Source organism: Trachemys scripta, chromosome 3, assembly GCF_013100865.1.
Source record: "Trachemys scripta elegans isolate TJP31775 chromosome 3, CAS_Tse_1.0, whole genome shotgun sequence".
Lineage (NCBI taxonomy): Eukaryota > Metazoa > Chordata > Testudines > Emydidae > Trachemys > Trachemys scripta.
Window position 1 is genome coordinate 138,472 of NC_048300.1, and position 23,240 is coordinate 161,711.

The 23,240-nt window shown below is 49.5% G+C and overlaps 2 protein-coding genes and 2 long non-coding RNA genes across 4 annotated transcripts in view; 3 read left to right on the top strand and 1 right to left on the bottom strand.

The window, feature by feature from the left end:
• The first annotated feature begins 421 nt into the window (after positions 1–421).
• On the top strand, positions 422–2,221 carry LOC117874174. Its single transcript, XR_004644915.1, has 4 exons — positions 422–536; positions 947–1,045; positions 1,256–1,351; positions 2,089–2,221. It is a non-coding gene; the product is annotated as an uncharacterized LOC117874174 (long non-coding RNA).
• Positions 2,222–2,729: 508 nt separating this feature from the next.
• The window catches only part of LOC117874086, a 427,235-nt gene continuing 406,724 nt past the window's right edge, over positions 2,730–23,240 (top strand). Inside the window, exons 1-2 of the long non-coding RNA XR_004644899.1 lie at positions 2,730–2,892; positions 3,751–3,874. This is a non-coding gene — a long non-coding RNA (uncharacterized LOC117874086). The remainder of the gene's footprint in view (positions 2,893–3,750; positions 3,875–23,240) is intronic.
• FBXO48 (F-box protein 48) lies at positions 14,698–20,832 on the bottom strand. Its single transcript, XM_034763891.1, has 3 exons — positions 20,735–20,832; positions 19,872–20,212; positions 14,698–15,005 (listed from the first exon to the last, which is right to left on the bottom strand). The coding sequence occupies exons 2-3, from the start codon at positions 20,175–20,177 to the stop codon at positions 14,844–14,846; spliced, it is 468 nt and encodes a 155-aa protein (XP_034619782.1). The 5' UTR covers positions 20,178–20,212; positions 20,735–20,832; the 3' UTR covers positions 14,698–14,843.
• Positions 21,004–23,240, top strand: part of APLF (aprataxin and PNKP like factor) — a 92,942-nt gene continuing 90,705 nt past the window's right edge. Inside the window, exon 1 of the mRNA XM_034763889.1 lies at positions 21,004–21,220. Coding sequence (XP_034619780.1) covers positions 21,128–21,220 — 93 coding nt within the window. The 5' untranslated portion in view covers positions 21,004–21,127. The remainder of the gene's footprint in view (positions 21,221–23,240) is intronic.

A 23,240-nucleotide genomic window follows, 5' to 3' on the forward strand; every position in this document is an offset into this window, starting at 1 on the left:
CAGAGAATGCTGCCCTCAAAAACATCCGAGAGCAGCTCCAGGGCTAAGAATAGGTACAAAGGTTCCCCAGCTGTGCTGGAACCGAGATTGTCCTGCCCCTTCCCAGCACCCTGACCCCCCGCAGAGGGTCTTGTCTCTGATGATCCACCAGTCCTAATGGGGACCTTTCTCCACCATGATCTGGGACCCCCAAGATGGGGGTATTTTTCACCCATCAGTCGGGGTCTCCTCCCCCCACAGGCACTGTCCCAGTTCCTGACCCTGCTTGTGTAGGAGTTGTGGATGATTTGGACAATGGGCAGGTCCCCACTATCCCCCATTCAGGCCTGAGTCCTGCAACTGGTGTGGGTGGGGCAGGGAGGTCCCTGGCTAACTGACTCTCTCTCCCCTAACCCCACTCCTGGTGGGTGCAGGATGAGGCCTAGCAGCTCATGTTCCTGCACGGCATCCACCCCGCGTGTCTCGCTGCAGAGCATAGAGGGCAGGACACATTGGAGCCGCACTGCTGCGAGGTGGCTGTGGTGGAGAGGATTGTGGTGAGTGAGACGCGGTGCCCAGCAGCTGGAGGGAGCACAGAGACATGGGAGGGACAGGGGTCTCCCCGGGCCAATGGATGGGGGATGGCTGGTGCTGGAGGGGCAGCCAAGGGTGGCTCCTGTGGCAGAGGTGGTGAGAAGGTTCACTCTCTCCTGGCTGGGCTGTTCTTTTCACTCTAGTAACATTGCAATGGCTTTGAGGAGAGGCTCACTCTGAGGATCAGATACAGGAGGGGCAGCAGGGTCCAGGGAACAGGCGCTATTCCTGCCCTGCTACTGTCTATCTGGGAAACCTTGGCTTTGTCATTCCCTGGCTCAGTACCTCAGTTTCCCTGCTGTTTCACGGCCATGTTGGTGCCAGTCCCACGCCCACACTGCACAGTCTAATACCGGCTCCTCTCTCTTTCCAGCACCATGACACCTTGAGCCAGAGCTAGAGACCCACCTCCTTCGAACTGCCCTGCATGCCGTCTTCACCCTAGGCACCCAGAAGGACACCACTCAGCCAGGTAGATCATGCTAAATTCGAGGATTGAAGAGACAGCTGTCCTTCTGCCACGAATCCTTGCTAATTGCTTGCAGAGGGATGTGAATGAGAGAGGCTGGGATATGTGTTTGGAGGTCTCACCAGTGCTTCCCAGGGACCCCTCTTCCCATCCCGTGGCAGGTGTAGCCCCACTTTCCCTAACTCTGACCCATGGCTCTCCCTTGCTTTGCAGGATCTGCATAGGGTCTTGCCAGACCTCCTGGATGCCATGCTGGGGAACCAGCTGGCAGAGTCCCAAGACACCGACAGGCTCCACTTCATCTTGGAGGTGAGCCCGATGAGAGAAGCGGGGGCAATTTTACCTTAAGTCTTAGATCCATTTTCCAGTCTGTCCTCCTAGCTGGGTCCCCAGTGGCCCGTCCTCGGTCAGGGCAGTCAGTGCAATGCAGTGTCAGGCCCTTCCTAGTGAAGGACAGAGTAAGGAGCTGGGACTTCAAGCCAGAGCTGTGCCTGGTTCTGTTGAGAACTAACCACAGGGCCCTTGGCTGGCTTGGGGAGTGAGAGTCTGAACCCCTCCTGTGAGATCCAGAAGATGGTCCTCAGAGAAGAGTCAGAGGCTTCTTGCTAGGGAAACAGAAGGACCCTAGAGAATCAGCCCTTCTCTCCGACGGGCCCTGAGATTCCTGGGGGGATTGTGCTCACACTCAGTCCCTTCACCCAACCAAGGACTCGAGAGGCAGAGCAGAGAATGAGCTTGGCTTGAGTCAAGTTCTTCTTCTCTTGGTTAAGTGGTGACTGGGCTTTTAAGGGGACCATGCTCCAGGTTCATGGCTTCCTGTCATCCTGGAGCAGCTGGGGAAGCAAGTCCTCATGGAGAGCCCTGCCCAAATCCCTGTTCTCCAGGCTCCCTTGGGGGCAGAGGAAATTAAGGCTGTAGCTTTAGCTTCTATCCTGTAGCATCTCTTGCAGAGGGGCTGAGGGGAAAAAGAGAGTCCTGGCCCACGGGGGACTGGGAGCTGGCAAGAAAATGCTGATGGAGTCCCCTCTCCCTCTCCCTTCCATTAGAACTCAGCAGAATTCCCCAGGATGGGTCACCATGTGGCACAGCTGGCTCTGTTGATCGGTGACCCAGCCAAGCACATCAGCCGGCAGGCCAGGGAGGGGGTTTATCGGCTCTACCAGCTGCTGCTGCACCAGAAGGGGTAAGGAACCCAGCTGAGAAATGGCACCCGATAGAAGAGTGAGACTGGGACCCCAGCCAATTTCTCTCAGACTGACCCCGTCTGGAGGATGAGTCTTTGTCTGTCTCTTTCTCTGCTCTACACCCCTCCCCTGCAATTCTGTTGGGCCAGGCACGCAGCGAGGACTCTGCCCACTGTGCAGCCACCACAGGGATTGGAAGGACACAAGCACTGCAACCACAATGACAAATGTGTGTGTGTCTCTCTTTCCCAGGGCTGAGCATCCATGAGGCCAAAGACCTGTGGTGCTGGGACTGGCACCAGGATAGCAGGCTCCTGGGTTACGGGAACACAGCCAGGGTGGGGGAGGTAAGGACACTCTGCCAGGGCATGAGACAGCTCAGGGAGTGGGGCTGGATGGGTCCCCTGCAGTGGCTGCCTCCAGGGGCCACTAGATGGAGATGCCATTCTAGCCCCAGGAGTTGGAGCCTGGCTCTGGGCAATCTGCTAATGCCTCACATCCTGTTGGTTTTAGGTCTTTGGAAAGTTCTTCTCAGAAGGGCAGAGAAGACTCTTCCTCCGGACGGCAGTGCTGGCTATCCACAACCCCCTGCTGCGTGTCAGCCAGGCTGGTCTGGTCCTGGCCTACTCCCTCCTGGGGGAAGCCCAAGAGCTGATAGGGGACAAGGTAAACAGCTGCATTAGACTCAGGAGATTGGGGCTGGGCCCAGGCCTCATTCCAATTCTATTGCCATTTGCTGGCCTGGCAGCAAGGAGCCTGGTGAGGAATGAGAGCGAGAGCAGGTGCTACTGGGAAGGGAGATGAATTCACTTCCATGAGCAGCAGGGAACCAGCTTGTCCCCGGAGCAGCTCCAACACAGCTCTTTAGCAAGGCTAATTAATGATAAGCGTTATCTCATCACGAACTTATGTTCTTAGGTCACGGTGCTTTTGCTCTTCGGAAGAGCTGAGGAGTCCCCTAAGTGCCCTCTGCAAGCCTTTCCTGTCTCAGAGGGCCTCACCTAGTTCCCAGTAGCATAGTGTCCATGTCACCCGAGCTACCACCTAGAGAGAAGAGGAGGATTCAGTCAGCAGGGGCTGCTGATCTGCCCCATTCACCAGGGCTGCCTCCTGTGGCTTCAGCATTAGTCTCTGGGATGACTTGGGGCAAGATCTCGACCTCCCCGCAACCCACTTCACTGCTGCCAGAATCCCTCCTGCCCGCCCCTGCTAGAGGCCCCTCCCTGCCCAACCTGGGTGGGGGTGGGAGGAGAGGGTTCTGAGAACTTGAGCTGTGGTTTGGAGGTGGATCAGCTGTGAAAGGCACTGAGGGGGAGGTGGCAGGAGCTCACCCTTCAAGGAGGGGGTTTAGCACTGGAGTTTACTAGAAAGGATAACAAGACTCCATTCTGGGGGTCAGGAGGTGAATCCATCCCTCAGTGGTGGGGAGGTGCTGGGTGGAAATGCTGCTGGGTCCAGGTGCTCTTAATTCCCCCTGATTCCTCGGGGCATTTGAGTCTCTGATAGCTTCTTGTTCCCTTGCAGCAGGAGGATGTCACTGCCAAAGTGATGCACCAGCTCCGCATCATCCGGCACTTGCGCCAGGTGCCTGAGGCACTGCAGGGGCTGTGCCTCTGAGGCCATCAGCAACTCACGCTCCCTGCTGCAGGTACTGCTCTGGCTCACTGTAAATGGGGAGCAAGTGGAAGGGGAAATGGAGCCCCCTGGCACTCACTAAAAGGGAAAGTGGTGGATTCTCCATCTTTTGATGTCATGGAATGAAGACTAGATGCCTTTCTGGAATGTGTGTGCCCAAAAAGTAACTATTGTACTATACAGGAAGCCCATGATCATGCAGGGGGTTAGATTAGATGCTCTAAAGGTCTCTTCTGGCCATCAAGTGTACTAGTTTTGGAAAAACTGAGTGTAGCATTGGGAGCAGCCTCTTATGTTTTAGTGTCTAGCCAGCTTTCTTCCTAGAATGAACACGCATTGAGTGGGGTGATCCACAGAGAGTAGCTCAAACCTTCAAAGTGTCTGGCCAGCAGCAGGACATTAGTACTTCATGGGAGAGGTCTGTGTGGCAGTGACATAACAAAGGCCTTTTGCAGGACCTCAGCCTATTGGTCAAAGATGGTGGGGAGGTGGTGACCTCACAGAGAGATGCTGACATCAGCCAGGCAGGACAGGGGCGCAGGGCAGGGAAACCTCAGAGACCCCTGTGGCTTTGCTTCAGCAAGTCTCCTTCTTGAGGTCTCTCTTTGAGGACTGAGAGAGTATTAGGGTTCACTTACGTGAGTGCGAGGAGGAGCCTTTTTTGAGTTTTCTCCTTTCCTTTTACTGATTTTACTAGAAAACAGACGTCCCTGTTTAGAAGGTAAGAGCCTCCAAGAGGTTTGGAACCTGCTCAGTCTGATCCACCTGGTGCCAGCTGAATTCTAGGAATGGAAAACACTAATTTAAGGTTGCAGAATTTTATTCTCCACCTGGGATTTTTTCACGTAGAATCACTGGGGATTTGTTAGGGTTTGTCCTTTTTGTTTTACCTTTTCCTCCATCCCTCTTTCCTTTCTCTTCATCTTAGTTCTTTTGTCCTTTCTCCTGTTCCTCTCCCACCACCAGGAGGGGTGAGGCGGGCTGGCTCCAACTGTGCGTAGGATCTGCTGCTGCAGGGGCTGTGGGTTAGGAGTGTTCCTCTTGGAGAGGCAGAGGCAGAGCAGAGAATGAGCTTGGCTGGAGTCAAGTTCTTCTTGTCCTAGTTAAGTGGTGACTGGGCTTTTAAAGGAACCATGCTCCCATTCGCTGGCCTGGCAGCAAGGAGCCTGGAGGGGAATGAGAGCGAGAGCAGGTGCTACTGGGAAGGGAGATGAATTCACCTCCATGAACAGGAGGGAACCAGCTCATCCCCGGAGCAGCTCCAACGCAGCTCTATAGCAAGGTTAATTAGTTTTTTCTTGTCCATCTGTCTATCATGTTCTTTTAGGGCTAGTCTACACTACCCGCCCAGATCGGCAGGTAGAAATCAATCTCTCTGGGATTGATTTATCGCGTCTCATCTATACGGATAAATCGATCTCTGAATCGTTGCGTGTACTCCCACCTCTTGAGGAGGAGTAACGCTGTCGACAGGGGAGGTGCGGTGGCTGATTTACCCCGCCGTGAGGACGGTGGCAAGTCAAATAGGATATGTCGAATTCGTAGCTGAATTTGCGTATCTTAAATCGATTCCCCCCCCCCCCCCAGTGTTGACCTAGCCTTAATCTTTCTTCAGTTTTAAATCTGGCTAATTCCAGTTTTTTCTGGACATCACTTTCTGTTATCCTACCCTTTCTGTGCTTAACCTAGCTAAACCCGAGAGCTAGAAGGAAGGAAAAACCACTTGTGAATTCTCTTGCAGGAAGTTAACTACCCCGCCCTCAGGCAGAGGAAAAAAATTGCAGGTGCTCTCAGCTTTAAAAAAAAATTCTTCTCTGCTTTCCAAGCAGCCAAAAAGGAGAAAAAAATGTCCTTTTAAAATCCTACTGGGATCTTGGTCAAAATGATCCCACTGCTACCGCCATGTCAGGGTTCCTTCCCCACTCTGGGGTATAGATGTGTGGACCAGCATGAAAGACCCCCCCAGCTTATTTTTACCAGCTTAGGTTAAAACTTTCCCAAGGAACAAATTCCACCTTGAACAATATGCTGCCATCACCAAGTGATTTAGTCAAAGCATCAGGGAAAGGACCACTTGGAGTCCTATTCCCCCAAAATATTCCCCCAAGCCCTGCACCCCCTTTCCTGCAGAAGGCTTGAGAATAATATCCTCACCAATTGGTACAGGTGAACACAGCTGAGATCATGGCCCCTTTGTTTTGAAAGCAAAACACATTCTAAACTGATGTTAACACTTTCGGTGCCTTACAAACTTAGATGCTTCTCACCCCAGACTGGCTGGTTGCCCTTAAGCCAGGCTCTTCCCTTTGATCAGCATTTCAGTCGCTTGGTGGTGGTATCTGTAGACGGAGGGGGAAGAGAGAGAGAGCATGGCTAATGTCTCTCCCTTTTATCATGTTCTTTCTTCCCTCTTGGCTTTGCCCCCCCACCCCCCATGCTTGCCCTTTTCTGTACCTTTTCCAATTCCAATATATCTTTTTCAGATGTGGAGACTAGCTCCAGTATTCAAGATGTGGGCATACCATGGATTTATAGAGAGGCAATATTACATTTCTGTCTTATTATCTATCCCTTTCCTAATGATTTCCCAATATTTTGTTCGCTTTTTGACTGCCGATGCACATTGAGTGGATGTTTTCAGAGAACTATCCACAATGACTCCAAGATCTCTTTCTTATGTTGTAAGAGCTAATTTAGACCCCATCATTTTAGATGTAGAGTTGGGATCATGATTTTCAATTTGCATTACTTTGCATTTATCAACATTGAATTTCATCTGCCATTTTGTTGCTCAGTCAGCTAATTTGGTGAGATCCCTTTGTCACAGTTTGCAGTCTTTTTTGGACTTAACTAACTTGAGTTGGTTTGTATCATCTGCCTCACTGTTTACCCTTTTTTTCCAGATTACTTAGGAGTATGATGAACAGTACTGGTCCCAGTACTGACCCCCGGGCGACACCACTATTTACCTCTCTCCATTCTGAAAACTGACCATCTGGTCTGTGGAGCACTGCACAACAGTGCCCTGATCTTGGTCGGGGTCTGTGCAGTTCCTTGCGCAATAGGGCCTGATCTCGGTCGGGGTCTGGGCAGCACCTGGCACAATGAGGGCCCTAATCTTGGTCAGGATAATGAGGCTTTAGGGTAGAATGGGCTGACAAGGGGAGGCGTTTGGGTTCAGGAGATTTCATGAAGGAGGCAGATCCCCACCCTGCGCTGTCTGCATCCATCTCCTCCCTCTCCCCACTGCAGATTTATCCAGTGACAGACACGCCTATGGCCCCAAACAGACCATGCCCCTTGCTCTTCCTGACCCTCATCCTGCTGGCCGCCAGCCTGGCCCAGTTTGGACCACATGACACCTATGAGCAATTCCTGAGAGAACATGTTGATTTCCCCAACACCAGTGCCACTAATGACCATCGGTGCTACAACCTCCTAATGCCATACTGGAATCTGACTAGCCCTTTCTGCAAAACCACCCACACCTTCATCCTCGCCCCCACCAGCCCGCTCCGAGCCATCTGCGGCCACAGTGTGATAGATGCCACCACTGTGACAGTAACGCAGCCTACCCCATGACAACCTGCTGGATGGTGCCTGGCTCCTGCCCGGGGTGTTGTATGTACCGAGGCAGAGCCCAGACCCGCAGGATACATGTGACCTGTGGCCAAGGAAGGCCTGTGCGTTTTGACAGAGTCCTGTAGAGCCCACGCACTATGGTCTGGGAGCAGATGTTCCCCTGCTCCCAATTTTGCTCCTGGGCAGCCCCCTGTTGCTTGAGGCTCTCCTACCCCATCCGTGCCCCTCCGGGGCAGTGCCCGCCATGACTCTCCACAGAGACATTCAGTGTCTCCCCTCATCCCAGAGGCTGGCAGCTTGGGGCCTGTGGGGGGATTTCCCATGCTGGGTGCTCAGTTCCCATCCATATGAGTGAAAATCTGGATGCCCAGCCCCCCAGCTGGCACTGACACCCTCAGCCTGAGCCCAGTGGCCGCCTCACTGGGTGCCCATCATACAGTTCTGTCGCCTCCTTCCCCCTCCACATCCATTGTATTGGGGACATGTTGTTGGGAGAAGATTGTCCCAGAGGCGGGGCTTGGAAGCTGTCACTGCGTTTTGTTTCCTTGTTGCTTCCTGCAATAAAACACTTTCCTGCCAATGCAGAATGAGTCAGTGTGTTTACGGGGCTGGGGGAATTTTAGGACTCTCAAGGTGACTCTGAAGTAGAAGGGGGGACACACATGACGCTTGGAGGGAGAACGGGGAGATGCGAGGTACCCCTGGCAGGTGCCCTTATCTTGCCAGGACACACAGCTCTACAGCCAGACACATTCTGCTGGGACATTTCCCATCACATCCCTGAGCTCTAAAGCACCTTGGGTGGAAAAATTTCCCATCTACAGTCACACTCTCCCAGCCCCGTCCCTCTGCCAGTTTCTCCAGCCTCAGCCCATGGGCCCTGGAGTTGTGAAACTGCCCCTGGGTGTGTAGGGTTCCCCCACCCCTGCATGTCTTGGGGAGAGCAGCCTGCCCCAGACCACAGGGAGGGATCCAGCAACGGCCCAACTGAGACTGGGGGAGCCAGCGGGGCTGGGCAGAGTTGGATGGGCCCTGGGGCCTCGCTCCCTGCCTGGGATGGGCTGGGGCCAGTCCAGGCTAACGGGGTTTTTCATAGATTCATAGATTATAGGACTGGAAGGGACCTCGAGAGGTCATCGCGTCCAGTCCCCTGCCCGCATGGCAGGACCAAATACTGTCTAGACTATCCCTGATAGACATTTATCTAACCTAATCTTAAATATCTCCAGAGACGGAGATTCCACAACCTCCCTAGGCAATTTGTTCCAGTGTTTAACCACCCTGACAGTTAGGAACTTTTTCCTAATGTCCAACCTAGACCTCCCTTGCTGCAGTTTAAACCCATTGTTTCTGGTTCTATCCTTAGAGGCTAAGGTGAACAAGTTCTCTCCCTCCTCCTTATGACACCCTTTTAGATACCTGAAAACTGCTATCATGTCCCCTCTCAGTCTTCTCTTTTCCAAACTAAACAAACCCAATTCTTTCAGCCTTCCTTCATATGTCATGTTCTCAAGACCTTTAATCATTCTTGTTGCTCTTCTTTGGACCCTTTCCAATTTCTCCACATCTTTTTTAAAATGCGGTGCCCAGAACTGGACACAATACTCCAGCTGAGGCCTAACCAGAGCAGAGTAGAGCGGAAGAATGACTTCTCGTGTCTTGCTCACCACACACCTGTTAATACATCCCAGAATCATGTTTGCTTTTTTTTGCAACAGCATCACACTGTTGACTCATATTTAGCTTGTGGTCCACTATAACCCCTAGATCCCTTTCTGCCGTACTCCTTCCTAGACAGTCTTTTCCCATTCTGTATGTGTGAAATTGATTTTTCCTTCCTAAGTGGAGCACTTTGCATTTGTCTTTGTTAAACTTCATCCTGTTTAACTCAGACCATTTCTCCAATTTGTCCAGATCATTTTGAATTATGACCCTGTCCTCCAAAGTAGTTGCAATCCCTCCCAGTTTGGTATCATCCGCAAACTTAATAAGCGTACTTTCTATGCCAATATCTAAGTCGTTGATGAAGATATTGAACAGAGCCGGTCCCAAAACAGACCCCTGCGGTACCCCACTCGTTACGCCTTTCCAGCAGGATTGGGAACCATTAATAACAACTCTCTGAGTACGGTTATCCAGCCAGTTGTGCACCCATCTCATAGTAGCCCCATCTAAATTGTATTTGCCTAGTTTATCGATAAGAATATCATGCGAGACCGTATCAAATGCCTTACTAAAGTCTAGGTATACCACATCCACCGCTTCACCCTTATCCACAAGGCTCGTTATCCTATCAAAGAAAGCTATCAGATTGGTCTGACATGATTTGTTCTTCACAAATCCATGCTGGCTGTTCCCTATCACCTTACCACCTTCCAAGTGTTTGCAGAGGATTTCCTTAATTACTTGCTCCATTATCTTCCCTGGCACAGAAGTTAAACTAACTGGTCTGTAATTTCCTGGGTTGTTTTTATTTCCCTTTTTATAGATGGGCACTATATTTGCCCTTTTCCAGTCTTCTGGAATCTCTCCCGTCTCCCATGACTTTCCAAAGATAATAGCTAGAGGCTCAGATACCTCCTCTATTAGCTCCTTGAGTATTCTAGGATGCATTTCATCAGGCCCGGGTGACTTGCAGGCATCTAACTTTTCTAAGTGATTTTTAACTTGTTCTTTTTTTATTTTATCCTCTAAACCTACCCCCTTCCCATTAGTATTCACTATGTTAGGCATTCCTTCAGACTTCTCTGTGAAGACCGAAACAAAGAAGTCATTAAGCATCTCTGCCATTTCCAAGTTTCCTGTTACTGTTTCTCCCTCTTCACTAAGCAGTGGGCCTACCCTGTCTTTGGTCTTCCTCTTGCTTCTAATGTATTGATAAAAAGTCTTCTTGTTTCCTTTTATTCCCGTAGCTAGTTTGAGCTCATTTTGTGCCTTTGCCTTTCTAATCTTGCCCCTGCATTCCTGTGTTGTTTGCCTATATTCATCCTTTGTAATCTGTCCTAGTTTCCATTTTTTATATGACTCCTTTTTATTGTTTAGATCGTGCAAGATCTCGTGGTTAAGCCAAGGTGGTCTTTTGCCACATTTTCTATCTTTCCTAACCAGCGAAATAGCTTGCTTTTGGGCCCTTAATAGTGTCCCTTTGAAAAACTGCCAACTCTCCTCAGTTGTTTTTCCCCTCAGTCTTGATTCCCATGGGACCTTACCTATCAGCTCTCTGAGCTTCCCAAAATCTGCCTTCCTGAAATCCATTGTCTCTATTTTGCTGTTCTCCCTTCTACCCTTCCGTAGAATTGCAAACTCTATGATTTCATGATCACTTTCACCCAGGCTGCCTTCTACTTTCACATTCTCAACGAGTTCCTCCCTATTTGTTAAAATAGGTTGTGGGCAGCCCGGTTAGGGCCAGATCTGGACCTGCCCCAGAACTGTGGTGGTGTCAAACACTGAGCCCGTGAGCACCAGGGGACACTGCAGGGTGAATGGAATCCCCCTGGTCCTGCCATCCTGCTGCAGATCCCTCTCGGCTAGGCCAACTCGGCCTGCCCCGGATCCCCCTGGGCCCAGGCCATCCCTACTCCAACAGGACACACCTGGGGATCAGACTGTGACAAGATCAGCTGGTGAGAAAGCCCCAGATCAGACACACACACGGACAAATTCCCCCATTAGCACAGTGACACGCACATGTTGACAGAGCGCACACCCGAACACACTCCCTACCAAATGCATACCCTTGCACTTTGCACATACACACATTGCTCATACACAATGAGCACACACACACACTGGTACACACTGCACACACACACTCCCACACACACTCTGACTCTTTCTTTCTCTCTCTCTCACACACACACACACACACACACACACACACACACACACACACACACAGACAGCAGGGGCAGGACACACACCCAAGAGAGACGACTGCGCCTCACATCCTCTCCAGCCCTTGCCTTTCCCCCAGTCTCAGGTGTTGCTGGGGGCTGGAGGGGAAGGACTCAGCTCCCACTGACTTGGTTGGACATGGGCATCTCCAGAAGCCAGGCCTGCCCCTCCCCTGGCTGGGTCGCTGCCCCTCATGATATCTAGGGACCTGGGCAGGAAACTTGAGCAGGGACTGGCTGGGGCAGGGGGTTGTGATTATGGGGTACCCAGGGCACCCATTAAGGGGGTAGATTCACTGGGACACCAGGGCAGTGTGGTTAGAGGGGCTGGGATTCAGGACTTCTGGGTTCTATCCCTGTCTCTGGGAGAGAAGTGGCATCTAGTGGTTAGAGCAGTGGAGTTGGGACCAGAACTCCTGGGTTCCATTCCCATCCTTGGGGAAATACTGGGTTGAGCATTGCAGGGAGAGTTGCGCCAGGCACGGGGCTGTGCGGCTCTCAGTGTCTCAGCTTTCCACCTAACTCCCTGCCCCACCCAGCATCTTTGGGCCTCTCAGTGGGAGGAGCTGCCCCCACCCCAAACCCAACTTCCAAGTCGGGATCCATATAACAACACTGGAAGGGGAAGGAGACTCAGGGATGCTCAGCTCAGCTGACAGCTGGATCCATCTCTGAGGGGAGCCCCAGGAGTCACGTGAGCCAAGAACAGACCCCAGGCAGCGGGGAAATGCAGAGGGAAGGTCAGTGTAGATTGAACCCAGGGGGGTGGGAGCAGAATTGAGCCCTGACCCCATTGCACACAGGGGATGACTCCGCATTGACGCTGGGAATAAAGATCAGAAACTTCGCAAGAGAGTGAATCCTAAAACCTAACCCTCCACCTCAACCTAATCCTCACCCTTACTCTAACCCTAACTGTAACGCTAACCCTAACTCTTAACCTCACCCTAACCCTAAACCTTATTCTAACCATAACCCTAAACCTCAACCTAACATCTAAACCTCACCTACGTCATCCTAACGCTAACCCCCAACCTTAACTCTAACCCTAACCCTACCCCAATCCCTAACTCTAATCCTAACCCTCACCCTAACCTTAACCCTAAACTTCACCCTCACCCTGACCCTAACCTCTAACACTCACCTGCAACCTCTTCCTAACCCTCACCCTAAATTCTAACCCTAACCCAACTCTCAACCTCACCCTAACCTTCACCCTAACCCTTATTCTAACCATAACCCTCATCCTAAGCCTCACCCTCACCCCTAACTTTAACTCTAACACTAACCTTAATCCAAAACCTCACCCTAGCCTCTCTCATCCGCAACCTCATCCTAACCCTCAACCTCGCTCTAATGCTAACCCTAATGCTATCTCTAACCCTAACCCAATCCCTAACTCTAATCCTACCCTCAACCTAACCCTCAGCCTTATCATAACCGCTAACCCAAACCCTAAAGGTAACACTAACCCTAACCTCTAACCCTCACCCTATCTCCAAATCCTAACCCTAAACACTAACTCTCAACCTTACCCTAACCTTCACCCTCACCCTAATTCTAACCCTAACCCCTAACCCTAACTTTAACCTTACCCAAACCCTAACCGCTAACATTCAACCTCAACCTAACCCTCACCGTTAACCTCAGCCTAACCCTCACACTAACCCTAAACTCTAACCCATAACCTTAACTCTAACCCAAACCCAACCGCTAACCCCAACCCTCACCCTAACTCTACCCCAACCCTCACTATAACCTTAACCCTAAACTTAACCCTAACCCCTAAACCTAACACAAACACTAACCCTAACTGTAACCCTAACCCTTCCACAAACCCTAACCCCTAACACAAACTCTCCCAAACCCTCACCCTAATCCTAACCCAAACCTTCACCCTAAACCTTACATTAACCCTAACCCTCACTCTAACCCTAGCTAAAAACCCTAAACCTTAACGCTAACCATAACCCAAACCCTAACGCTCAGCCTAACCTTAACCTCTAACCCTCACCCTAACCCCAACACAAACCCTAATGCTCAAACTCTAACCCTAACCCTTACTCTAATCACTAACCTTCACCTCCATCCTAACCCTCTATTGCCTCCTCTCTATATTATGTTCTCTGTCCAGCTCTCTTCTCTTCCTTCTGAGACAACTTCTCTTAAACCTCACCCATCAGTTTGCTTGGTTCTCATTGTAAAACATTTTACAATACATTGTATGGAAGATGCTCTGACAGGGCTTGTCTAAACATCATTCTATCTGTTTAAAACCTATGTAAATTAGTATGACCCCTCTTCCCCCCAGTGTGGATGTAATTATAAGCACCTTTATAACTGTGTCCACAATAGAGGTTGTGTCAACTGAACGATTTGTTAAAAAAAAAATCAAATTTTATATCACTACAAAAACTGTGTATAGACCAGGCCTACAAAATGAATGTAAGAGGAGGTGGTTTATTGTACCAGGCTGCTGTTTTCTCACTGCTCTGCTGTGCAATCCCTTTTGTTTTCCATTCTCCCACTACTGCTTCCCTTCCATGAATTCATCTACCCTTTTCCTGAACCCACCTGTACAATGTCCTCTGACCTTCCTGATTTGCTCTTCCCCTGAAGAGTTCTCTAACACATCCCCTTATTACAAAGGCTGGACTCAAGCCGTCAAAAGTGAAGTGATATGTAGAAATCTCTTTGCCCCAGAAGCAAAGAGGAGGAGGTGTCAACTAGCTGGAGGTTAGGTGAGGGTACAAGGATGACTGAATTTCCTTCCTATTGTACGTGAGGTTTCAACTCTAGATTTAAAGAGGTTTATTGGGGAAACGTAACCCTTATTCCATTTCAAGGAGAACTCTACTATAAATCTTAATGTAACCTGAATTAAGTCAAAGTATATCCAGCTCAGTTACCCATAGTAGTTTCTGCAGTAGTAAAAGATAAAACTTAACTGCTGATTTTTGTTGCTGTGATTGAATACACACTAGGAGCAGGTCAGTGGACTAAGAAGGAGGCACTACTACAGTCACTCTTCTGACCATAACTGTACTTCAAGTAGAACCTGATGGTAAAGAGGGCCAGCCTGAAGGAGTTCATACCCAGTGGCTTTGATGCTAATACGGTAGTCAATCCCCTCCATTTCCCATGCCTATGGTCTTCTCATGTTTCTGTTTCATACGAATTTCAAGTGAAAAAAAAAAAACTAATTTGTTTTCTATTTTTTCAAAAAGTGCCTAATGAAAAGTCAGTCCAAGACTTAACATCTGTGTAACAGTACAGCAGATCTTTAAAAATAATTACATTGTATAGTTTATATCTCATTCAGGGTTTTTACAACAAGCTGTTCTGATAAAGTGCAAAATAAAAATAAACTCTGTATTTATACATTTTTTCCAGTGAAGTTTCTACTACATATTTGCAAATGTCACTGGTGTGAATGGCTAAATATTTACAGTAAAAACAGTCAGTTCTGTGCCATTTCTTGCTATTTAAGATCCATGTGGTTTCTTATCTCTCCAGTTCTGCTTCCAGTATTTCTCCCCATGTATCAGCATCCATGGGATACATGCTTTTTTCTGGTAAGCCACAGCGTGAATGAATGTTGCTATATTTTCCACTTAGCCATTCATGCTTCACTTTGCTCTTCCAGTAGTTTCTCAGTAGAGTGACCTGATACAGAGTAAACAGTTAAAAAGCCTTGAAAAACTTGAATAAACTAAGCAGAAGCCAATGTAAACATTGGAAGTTAGAAGAACTAAAGTTTTACACCAGAAGAAGCATCTACATTATAACACATTTGGGTGTCTGGGCCCTCAATGCAATACATAGGTGCACAAATGCCCTCTAGTGGACCAGGGCTAACTTCACATTTTTCAGAGTAACATGAGGATCATTTTCACTTCTCAAATCATCTGTCTCTCACCCCCACCCTTTCAAGCTAAATCCCTACCCTAAATAATTTTTTTTTTAAATCTTTCTATTTCTCTTCCCTATTCTGCAGGCCCCAAAATAATACAAACTCTCTTGTGTGCTCTAGCAACAGGGTGGTTGGGTTCCTCTGTTGGGATGTTCCCTGCTCATGCAGGGAGGTACTAACTTACTGACTTTTTGACACATGTAGCTTGTTACCTCAACCCTGGACATTAGGAGGTAGAAGTAGCTGTCTGGGAGAAAGATCTAGGGCAGAGAAGGCCTATGGGAGGAGACATGGAAATGGCCATATAACTGGAGAAAGTCTGGACTAGGATTTGTGATGTTTGCTTTGTTAATGAAGTCAGCTGCCAGGAAGGTGTTGAGTTTGGATTTCAGTGTGTCTACTATCTTTAGAGCAGCATGAGTACTCCATCTGCTCACAGCCTTGCCTCCTTGTGAGCTCTTGCCTCATACTGAACTACTAAAACACTTCCTCAGAGAGGAAATGAGTCTAAAACTGTGTAACTCTGAGTTCCACTGACCAGTGATCTATGCAGAGATAGACTTAAAGCCCCAAAAGAGGTGGCTGTATTTTCTTTCAAACTAGTGCTGGTTGAGGGTGGTGGTTGCAATGTCTGAATCCATTCCCTCTCTGAGCTGCTAAGTCCTGCAGGCTGGATTCTATAAGTATGATGCTATAGCTGCCATAAGAATGGCCATACTGGGTTAGACCAGTGGTCCATCTAGCCCAGTACCCTGTCTTCTGATAGTGGCCAATGCCAGGTGCTTCAGAGGGAATGAACAGAACAGGTAATCATCAAGTGATCCATCCCCTGTCACCCATTCCAGGTTTCTGGCAAACAGAGGCTAGGGAAACTTCAGAGCATGGCTTTGAATCCCTGCCCATCCTGGCTAATAGGTCCATCAATGGCTATCCTCCATGAACATAGCTAGTTCTTTTTGAATGCTGTTATAGTCTTGGCCTTCACAATATCCTCTGGTAAACAGTTCCACAGGTTGACTGTATGTCGTGTGAAGAAATACTTCCTTTTGTTTGTTTTAAATTTGCTGCCTATTAATTTCATTTGGTGACCCTGAGTTCTTGTGTTAGAGTAAATAACACCTTCTCCTATTTTATTTACTTTCTCCACATCAGTCTTGATTTTCTAGACCTCTATCATAACCTTAGTAATCTCTTTTCCAAGCTGAAAAATCCATTTTATTAATCTCTTCTCATATGGAAGCTGTTCCATACTTCTAATCATGTTTGATGCTCTTTTCTGTACTTTTCCCAATTCCAATATATCTTTTTTGAGATGGGATGACATATCTGCACGCAGTATTCAAAATGTGGGCATACCAGGGATTTATACAGAGGCAATATGATATTTTCTGTCTTACTATCTATCCCCTTTCTTGAGTGGTAACAGCTAATTTAGATCCCATCATTTTACATGTATAGTTGGGATTGTTTTCCAATGTGCATTACTTTGCATTTATCTACATTGAATTTCATCTGCCATTTTATTGCCAAGTCACCTAGTTTTGTGAGATCCTTTTGTAGCTCTTTGCAGTCTGCCTGGGACTTAACTATCTTGCGTAGTTTTGTATCATCTACACATTTTGCCACCTCACTGTTTACCCCTTTTTCCAGCTCATTTATTAATATGTTAAACAGCACTGGTTCCAGTACAGACCCTTGGGGGACACCACTATTTACCTCTCTCCATTCTGAAAACTGACCATTTAGTCCTACTCTTTGTTTCCTATCTTGTAACCAGTTATCAGTCCATGAGAGGACCTTCTTATCCCATGAGTAGGGCCCTACCAAATTCACGGCCATGAAAAACGCATCACAGACCGTGAAAGCTAGTCTCCCCTGTGAAATCTGGTCTTTAGTGTGCTTGTACCCTATACTATACAGATTTCATGGGGGAGACCAACATTTCTCAAATTGGGGGGGGTCACAAGGTTATTTTAAGGAGTCTGTGGTATTGCCACCCTTACTTCTGCGCTGCCTTCAGAGCTGGGCGGCTGGAGAGTGGTAGCTGTTGGCCAGGTGCCCAGCTCTGAAGACAGCGCCCTGCCAGCAGCAGTGCAGAAGTAAGGGTGGCAATACCATACCATGCCACCCTTACTTCTGCATTGCTTCCTTCAGAGCTGGATGGCTGGAGAGAGGCAGTTACTGACTGATGGTCTAGCTCTGCAGGCAGCAGCACAGAAGTAAGGGTGGCAATACCATACCATGTCATCCTTACTTCTGTGCTGCTGCAGACAGCAGCTCTGCCTTCAGAGCTGGGCTCCTGACCAGCAGCCACCACTCTCCAGCTGCTCAGCTCTGAAGGCAGAGCCGCTGCCAGCACCAGTACAGAAGTAAGGGTAGCAGTACAGCAACCACCCTACAATAAACTTGCAACCCCCTACAACTTCTTTTTGGGTCAGGACCCCATCAATTACAACACTGTGAAATTTCAGATTTAAATAGCTGAAATCATGAAATTTACGATTTAAAAAATCCTATCAGCGTGAAATTGACCAAAATGGACAGTGAATTTGGTAGGACCCTACCCATGAGAACTTACTTTGCTCAAGAGCCTTTGATGAGGAACCTTGTCAAAGACTTTCAGAAGATCTCAATACACTATATCCACTGGATCACCTTTGTCCACATGCTTGTTGATGGCCTCAAAGAATTCTAGTAGATTGCTGAGGCATGATTTCCCTTAACACTTTTTGTAGACCCTTCCTCCACAAATCATGTGTCTGATCATTCTTTTTTTTATGATAGTTTCAACCAATTTGCCTGGTACTGAAGTTAGGTTTACTGACCCTTAATTACCAGGATCGCCTCTGGAGCCCTTTTTCAAAAATTAGGATCACATTAGCTGTCCTCCAGTCATCTGGTACAGAAGCTGATTTAAATGATAAGTTTAGTAGTTCTGTAACTTCATATTTTAGTTCCTTCTGAACTCTTGGGTGAATACCATCTGGTCCTGGTGACTTATTACTGTTTATTAATTTGTTCCAAAACCTCCTCTAATGACACCTCAGTCTGGGACATTCCTCAGATTTGTCACCTAAAAAGAATGGCTCAGGTTTGGGAATCTGGCCCCACCGGTTGTTTAGCAGGCTTCCTGCTTCTGCTGTACTTAAAAATGTTTTTGTTATTACTCTGAGTCTTTCGCTGGCTGTTCTTCAAATTTTTTTTTGGCCTTCCTAATTATATTTTAACACTTAAGTTGCCAGAGTTCATGCTTTCTCCATTCCTCAATAGGATTTCACTCAACATGTTCAACTCCTCCTCACTGTTTTGGGTAGCAGCTGCAATGGTGCTGGGTAAGGGGGTTCTAAAGCAGCTGGTTCTTTGATCCCTAGCTGTATCTGGTTTAAGAGGTGTGTAGGGACAAAAACTTCTCTAGATCAGCAGATTCCAGGAACCCCTTCTCTCCAGCAGGAGTATTCCACTGTAGTAAAATTATGGGGAACATGTATGTAAAACTGTGTCCCTTTCGCAATGTGTTCCATTCCAGAGCTGGACTGATCATTTCTCAGGGACCAGGTAGTTCACTGTCTCTATGGTACTCTTATTTTTTGGCATCTCTGCACAGACTGCCAGTTGTGATGGTGTTCGTGATACTATTTCACTATGGCCTGGTCTACACTACAGAGTTAGGTTGATGCAAGATGGCGTATTATGACCTAATTATGTCAGTGTCTACATTAGAATGCTGCTTCTGATGAAGGAAGTCACGTGCTACGCTGACATAACTCCATCTCCATGAGAGGTGTAGCGCTTATGTTGATGCAGTTAGACAGTGATTAAGGCCTGGTCCCCACTAAGCCCCCACTTCGGACTAAGGTACGCAAATTCAGCTACGTTAATAACGTAGCTGAATTCGAAGTACCTTAGTCCGAACTTACCGCAGGGTCCAGACGCGGCAGGGAGGCTCCCCCATCGATGCCGCGTACTCCTCTCGCCGAGCTGGAGTACCGGCGTCGACGGCGAGCACTTCCGGGATCGATCCGGGATCTTAACCAGACGCGATAAATCGATCCCAGAACATCGATTGCCTGCCGCCGGACCCTCCGGTAAGTGTAGACATACTCTAACTGACATAGCCTGTTGACTGTCAGCCCCAAGTGGGGGCTGTCAGCTGGAGTCCTTCTACTCTCTGGTGGGGATAGCCTGAGCTGTCAGTTGTGGGTGCTTGCTCGCAGCTGGGGCCCCCATGCCCTGGTGCTGACAGCTGGGTGAGCCCTGCCCCCCACTGACAGCTTGGGCTGCTAGGCTCCAGATCTGTGTCCTATAATGCCCCTCTTCAGTTGGTGGAACCACTCCTGGTGAGGACGCGCACTGCCGACTGAAGGAGTAAGTGTGGCTGTGAACTACTGCTTTTAATTACTGTGGAGGCTGTACTTCGACTTAAGTCAACTTAATTTTGTAGTGTAAACAAGCCCTGAGATCTCACAGGCTGTAGCTATTAGATGGTAACAACTTTGAATTGCTCTTGACCTTGGATGGATCAGAAATACTGATCAGGAGAGAACCTCACATATCTTAAATACTCATCCTGAAAGCTACCCAGTTTCCCAAAGCTAGACAGTCCATGTTCTTAAATTTACCTTCCACGAATATCCATTTCCTCGATCACAGTCTATCTCTCGCTGACAGACAGCTCTTACAGTTAAACAGTGATGTTTCCACAAATGGTCACTGTTCTCAATTGCACGATTCCAGCTCTTGCATGTCACTGCAGCTTTGCATAAGCTCTGAATATCCAGTTCACTGAAAATTTTAAAACTGACTTCTGGAGGCAGCAGCTCTACAAAGTCCTCCCGATTTTCCTCTTTTTTCTTGGCTGGAGGAAGGATGGTCAGATCTTTATATGAAGCAAGTGCCTGTTTGTTCTTCTTTGAGGCTTTCTGCATAATTTAATGCCTCAGTACATCCACCATGAGTAACCCTGGGGGTGAGGAAGTACAGTGGTCACTAAACAGCCTCACATGTAGCTGGTTGCATGCCCTGATCGCTGATCTCAATTACAGAATACATGGAGTTAACTTTCACCAAGTTAACTCTAATTTTGAAGGTTATGTTAAAGTGCCTCATGTATTAAACAGCGTGCTATGCCTCGTGCCTTGGCTGGCCCAGCCAAACACTGCAGGATGGGTCACCAGTGCCCCTCGTGTTTGCCCAGCCCTCGGCAATCACTCCACCCTTGTACGGTGCTCTGTGCTAAGGCTAGGCTAGCCCAGCCTCCAGGCGTTAGGCAAGAGACAGACGGTGCCCTGTGCCCAGTCCCCAGGCAAGAGATAGACGGTGCCCTGCCTGTGCTCAACCATCAGGCGCCCTTTGCCCGCTGCCGAGCCCGGCCCCGCCTCGGAGCTCGCCTGGCCAAGCCGTGGCTGGAGCCCGCTCTCATCCCCCAGCCGCCCGCGGCGAAGGCAGGTGGAGGGAAATTCCAGCCCCGCAGGCCGCCCCCTACCTGGCCCCGCGCTGCTGCCCCCAGGTGACGGTTTAAACGTCTCCCCCCATTCGAACGTGTTTGTTTACACCGCCGCCCACTGGCTTCCCGAGGCAATGCGCATGCGGCAGGGGCTGTTGAGGCGGGGCACGCCGGGATTTGTAGTTTCCCCGCGGCAAGGCTCAAGCGCGGCCGGGCGGGGAGGGTGTGAGTTGGAAACTACCGTTTCCGGGATGGCCGGCCAAGCGGTGGGCGGTGGTGCGGGGATTTAAACACAAACAGCGGTCACCTGCCCCGCCTCCTAGCACGGGGGGAAACGGAAGGGCGAGGAACCTCCCTGCGTGGCGCGAGTTTCCGGAGGGGACAGCGGGGCCTGCTCCCTGTCCGTAGGCGGAGAGCCCCCCAGCGACGCCCATGCCGGGGTTCGAGCTAGCGCCCGCGGACGGGGGCTGCCCGGTGGCGCTGCAGCCCGGCCAGACAGTGCTGGGAAGAGGCCCCCTGCTGGGAGTAAGTCTGGCTCCTCGGCAGGGGGGTGGGGGGCTCCCTGACCCCGCTGCCCAGCGCGGCCGCTGCAGCCCCCAGCCCAGTGCCAGCGAGCCCAGGAGCCGCCTCGGGGGAGGCCTGGCGCGGGCCTGCCCATAGCCTCAGGCCGGGCCGGGCGCTGCACACCCCGCAAGTTCCACTTGGGGCTGGAAGGGACCATGGGCCTCCGGCAGAGCTAAGGCTCTGACTTCATCCACAGCCTTGCGGGGGGACCTCTGGCCCCGGGAACCAAATGAAGATGGGGGCAACTAAGGAATGACCGGGTCAGGAGTGACGATCACAGGTTCAGAACTAGGGCCCTAGCGGGGGACACCAAGCAGAGAACCCTGGACAGTGCCCACTGTGCCTCAGACCTGTTTAGGGTGCCAGCGGGTGCTGCCCAAAGGAACTCTGTCTGGATGCGTGAGACCAGGGAGGAGCAGAAATAGGCCCCCCAGTCTTGGAGCACTCCCTCATCTAACATCCTCCTCCTGGTGTTGTAGAGGCTACTTTGGCCAGGGCGAGGAGGAGGTTGATGAGGTAGTCTTGTGACTTGGTGGGGCCATGGACAGGGTGTGTAAATATAAACAGGTGTGAGGAAAAGTGCAGCTAGAATTTCAGCAGGAGGTTCTGGAGGGGCTGCAACCTGACACATTCGAGATAAGCATGCACCAGGTTCTCCCTCATACCACAAAAGGGGCGGGTGTCAGGGATGGGGGTGAACTGTGCCAGGTACATGCCCCTGCTCACAGCTCCACAGATGAGTCACTAATCAATATCCCCATCAGGCCATGGGGGCCAGGGTGGAATAGAGGCTGGCCCCCCATACAGAGGAAGGTGGAATCAGAGCCCTTCAGCTCCTTTCAAGTGTTTCTCCATAATCTGGAGTGATAGGAAACTTGTGTTAACAAAAACAGAGATTCTCCTTTAACGTGACTCTAGGAGCTGGGGCTTTAAGAGAAATTCTAAACATTATGAGACTAACAAATTGTATGGGTTGGCGACACTGACTTATTTTCCTGTTTGCATAAACATTGCTTTCCCGATTCTCTCCCAAATCACAGGAAATTAGGGGTTGAACAGGGGAGAGGGAATAGCATCAGTCTTCCAAATTTTCTGCCAACACAAACTAAGTTCTGCTCTGAGACATCAAAGCAAGACTTCACTTACAGGAAACTTGAATAATAACACAATATTGTCTTGTGCTCTTGTGTGCTTTCATCAACTGTGAAATAACTAATAATGTTAACATATCTTTAACAGTAGCCTTCAGAGTTCCCAACCCATTGAAATGTATAGGGACAATGCACATTTTTCTCAGAGCTCTTTTTTCAGACTTCCTTGTGCTAATTTCACTGCATCCATTACATTTAATAATGTGAGAAGTGTAATCTTTGCAACCATATGGGCAAAAGTCCCCTCCTTTTTTATTTTATTTATTTATTTTTTGAGTGAAATCTTAAGATTTAGAGCAGCGGTTCCCAAATTTTTTATGAAGGTGACTCACCAATTGCATTTTCTCTCCTTCTTTGTATGTGTGCGCGATCCACCCAAGGTCCAAATGTGCATGTTTGTGGGGCCCACTTCATATGCTGGTGGTGTTCTCCACTGCCTCTTTGCTCCACTGAGGGGGCATTGACCACCTGCAGCAGTACCTTCTGCCCTGACACTTCAACCTTAATCCCAGCTCAATGCAGAGGGGAGGCCCTGCCCTGGGAGGAAGTTGGAGAGCAAACCTGCCTCACACTCACCTAGCAGCAGTGGTTCCAGTCCTACAGGGCAGGGCCTGGCTCGCTGCTCTGGGTGTTGTGACCTGGCGCACTGGGTCTCAGCACCACTCAGGTTTGTCCTGATGGCTGGGTGAAACCTGAGTGGGGATGTGACCTGTGTGCCAGGTCACAATGCCTGGAGTGGGGAGGCAGGCTCACCCCTGTGGGCCAGGAGCTGCTACTGCTAGTGAGAGCAGGACAGGCTCACTTTTCAAGCCTGCCGCTCCTTCCTGTGG

What these genes read in the sequence shown, in the direction of transcription:
- FBXO48 (XM_034763891.1), bottom strand. Translation starts at nt 20,177, where the DNA reads ATGCAGAAAGCCTCAAAGAAGAACAAACAGGCACTTGCTTCATATAAA. An exon ending in GAAATGGATATTCGTGGAAG is followed by an intron (nt 15,006 to 19,871) that starts GTAAATTTAAGA and finishes ACTCTGTATCAG; the next exon opens with GTCACTCTACTGAGAAACTA.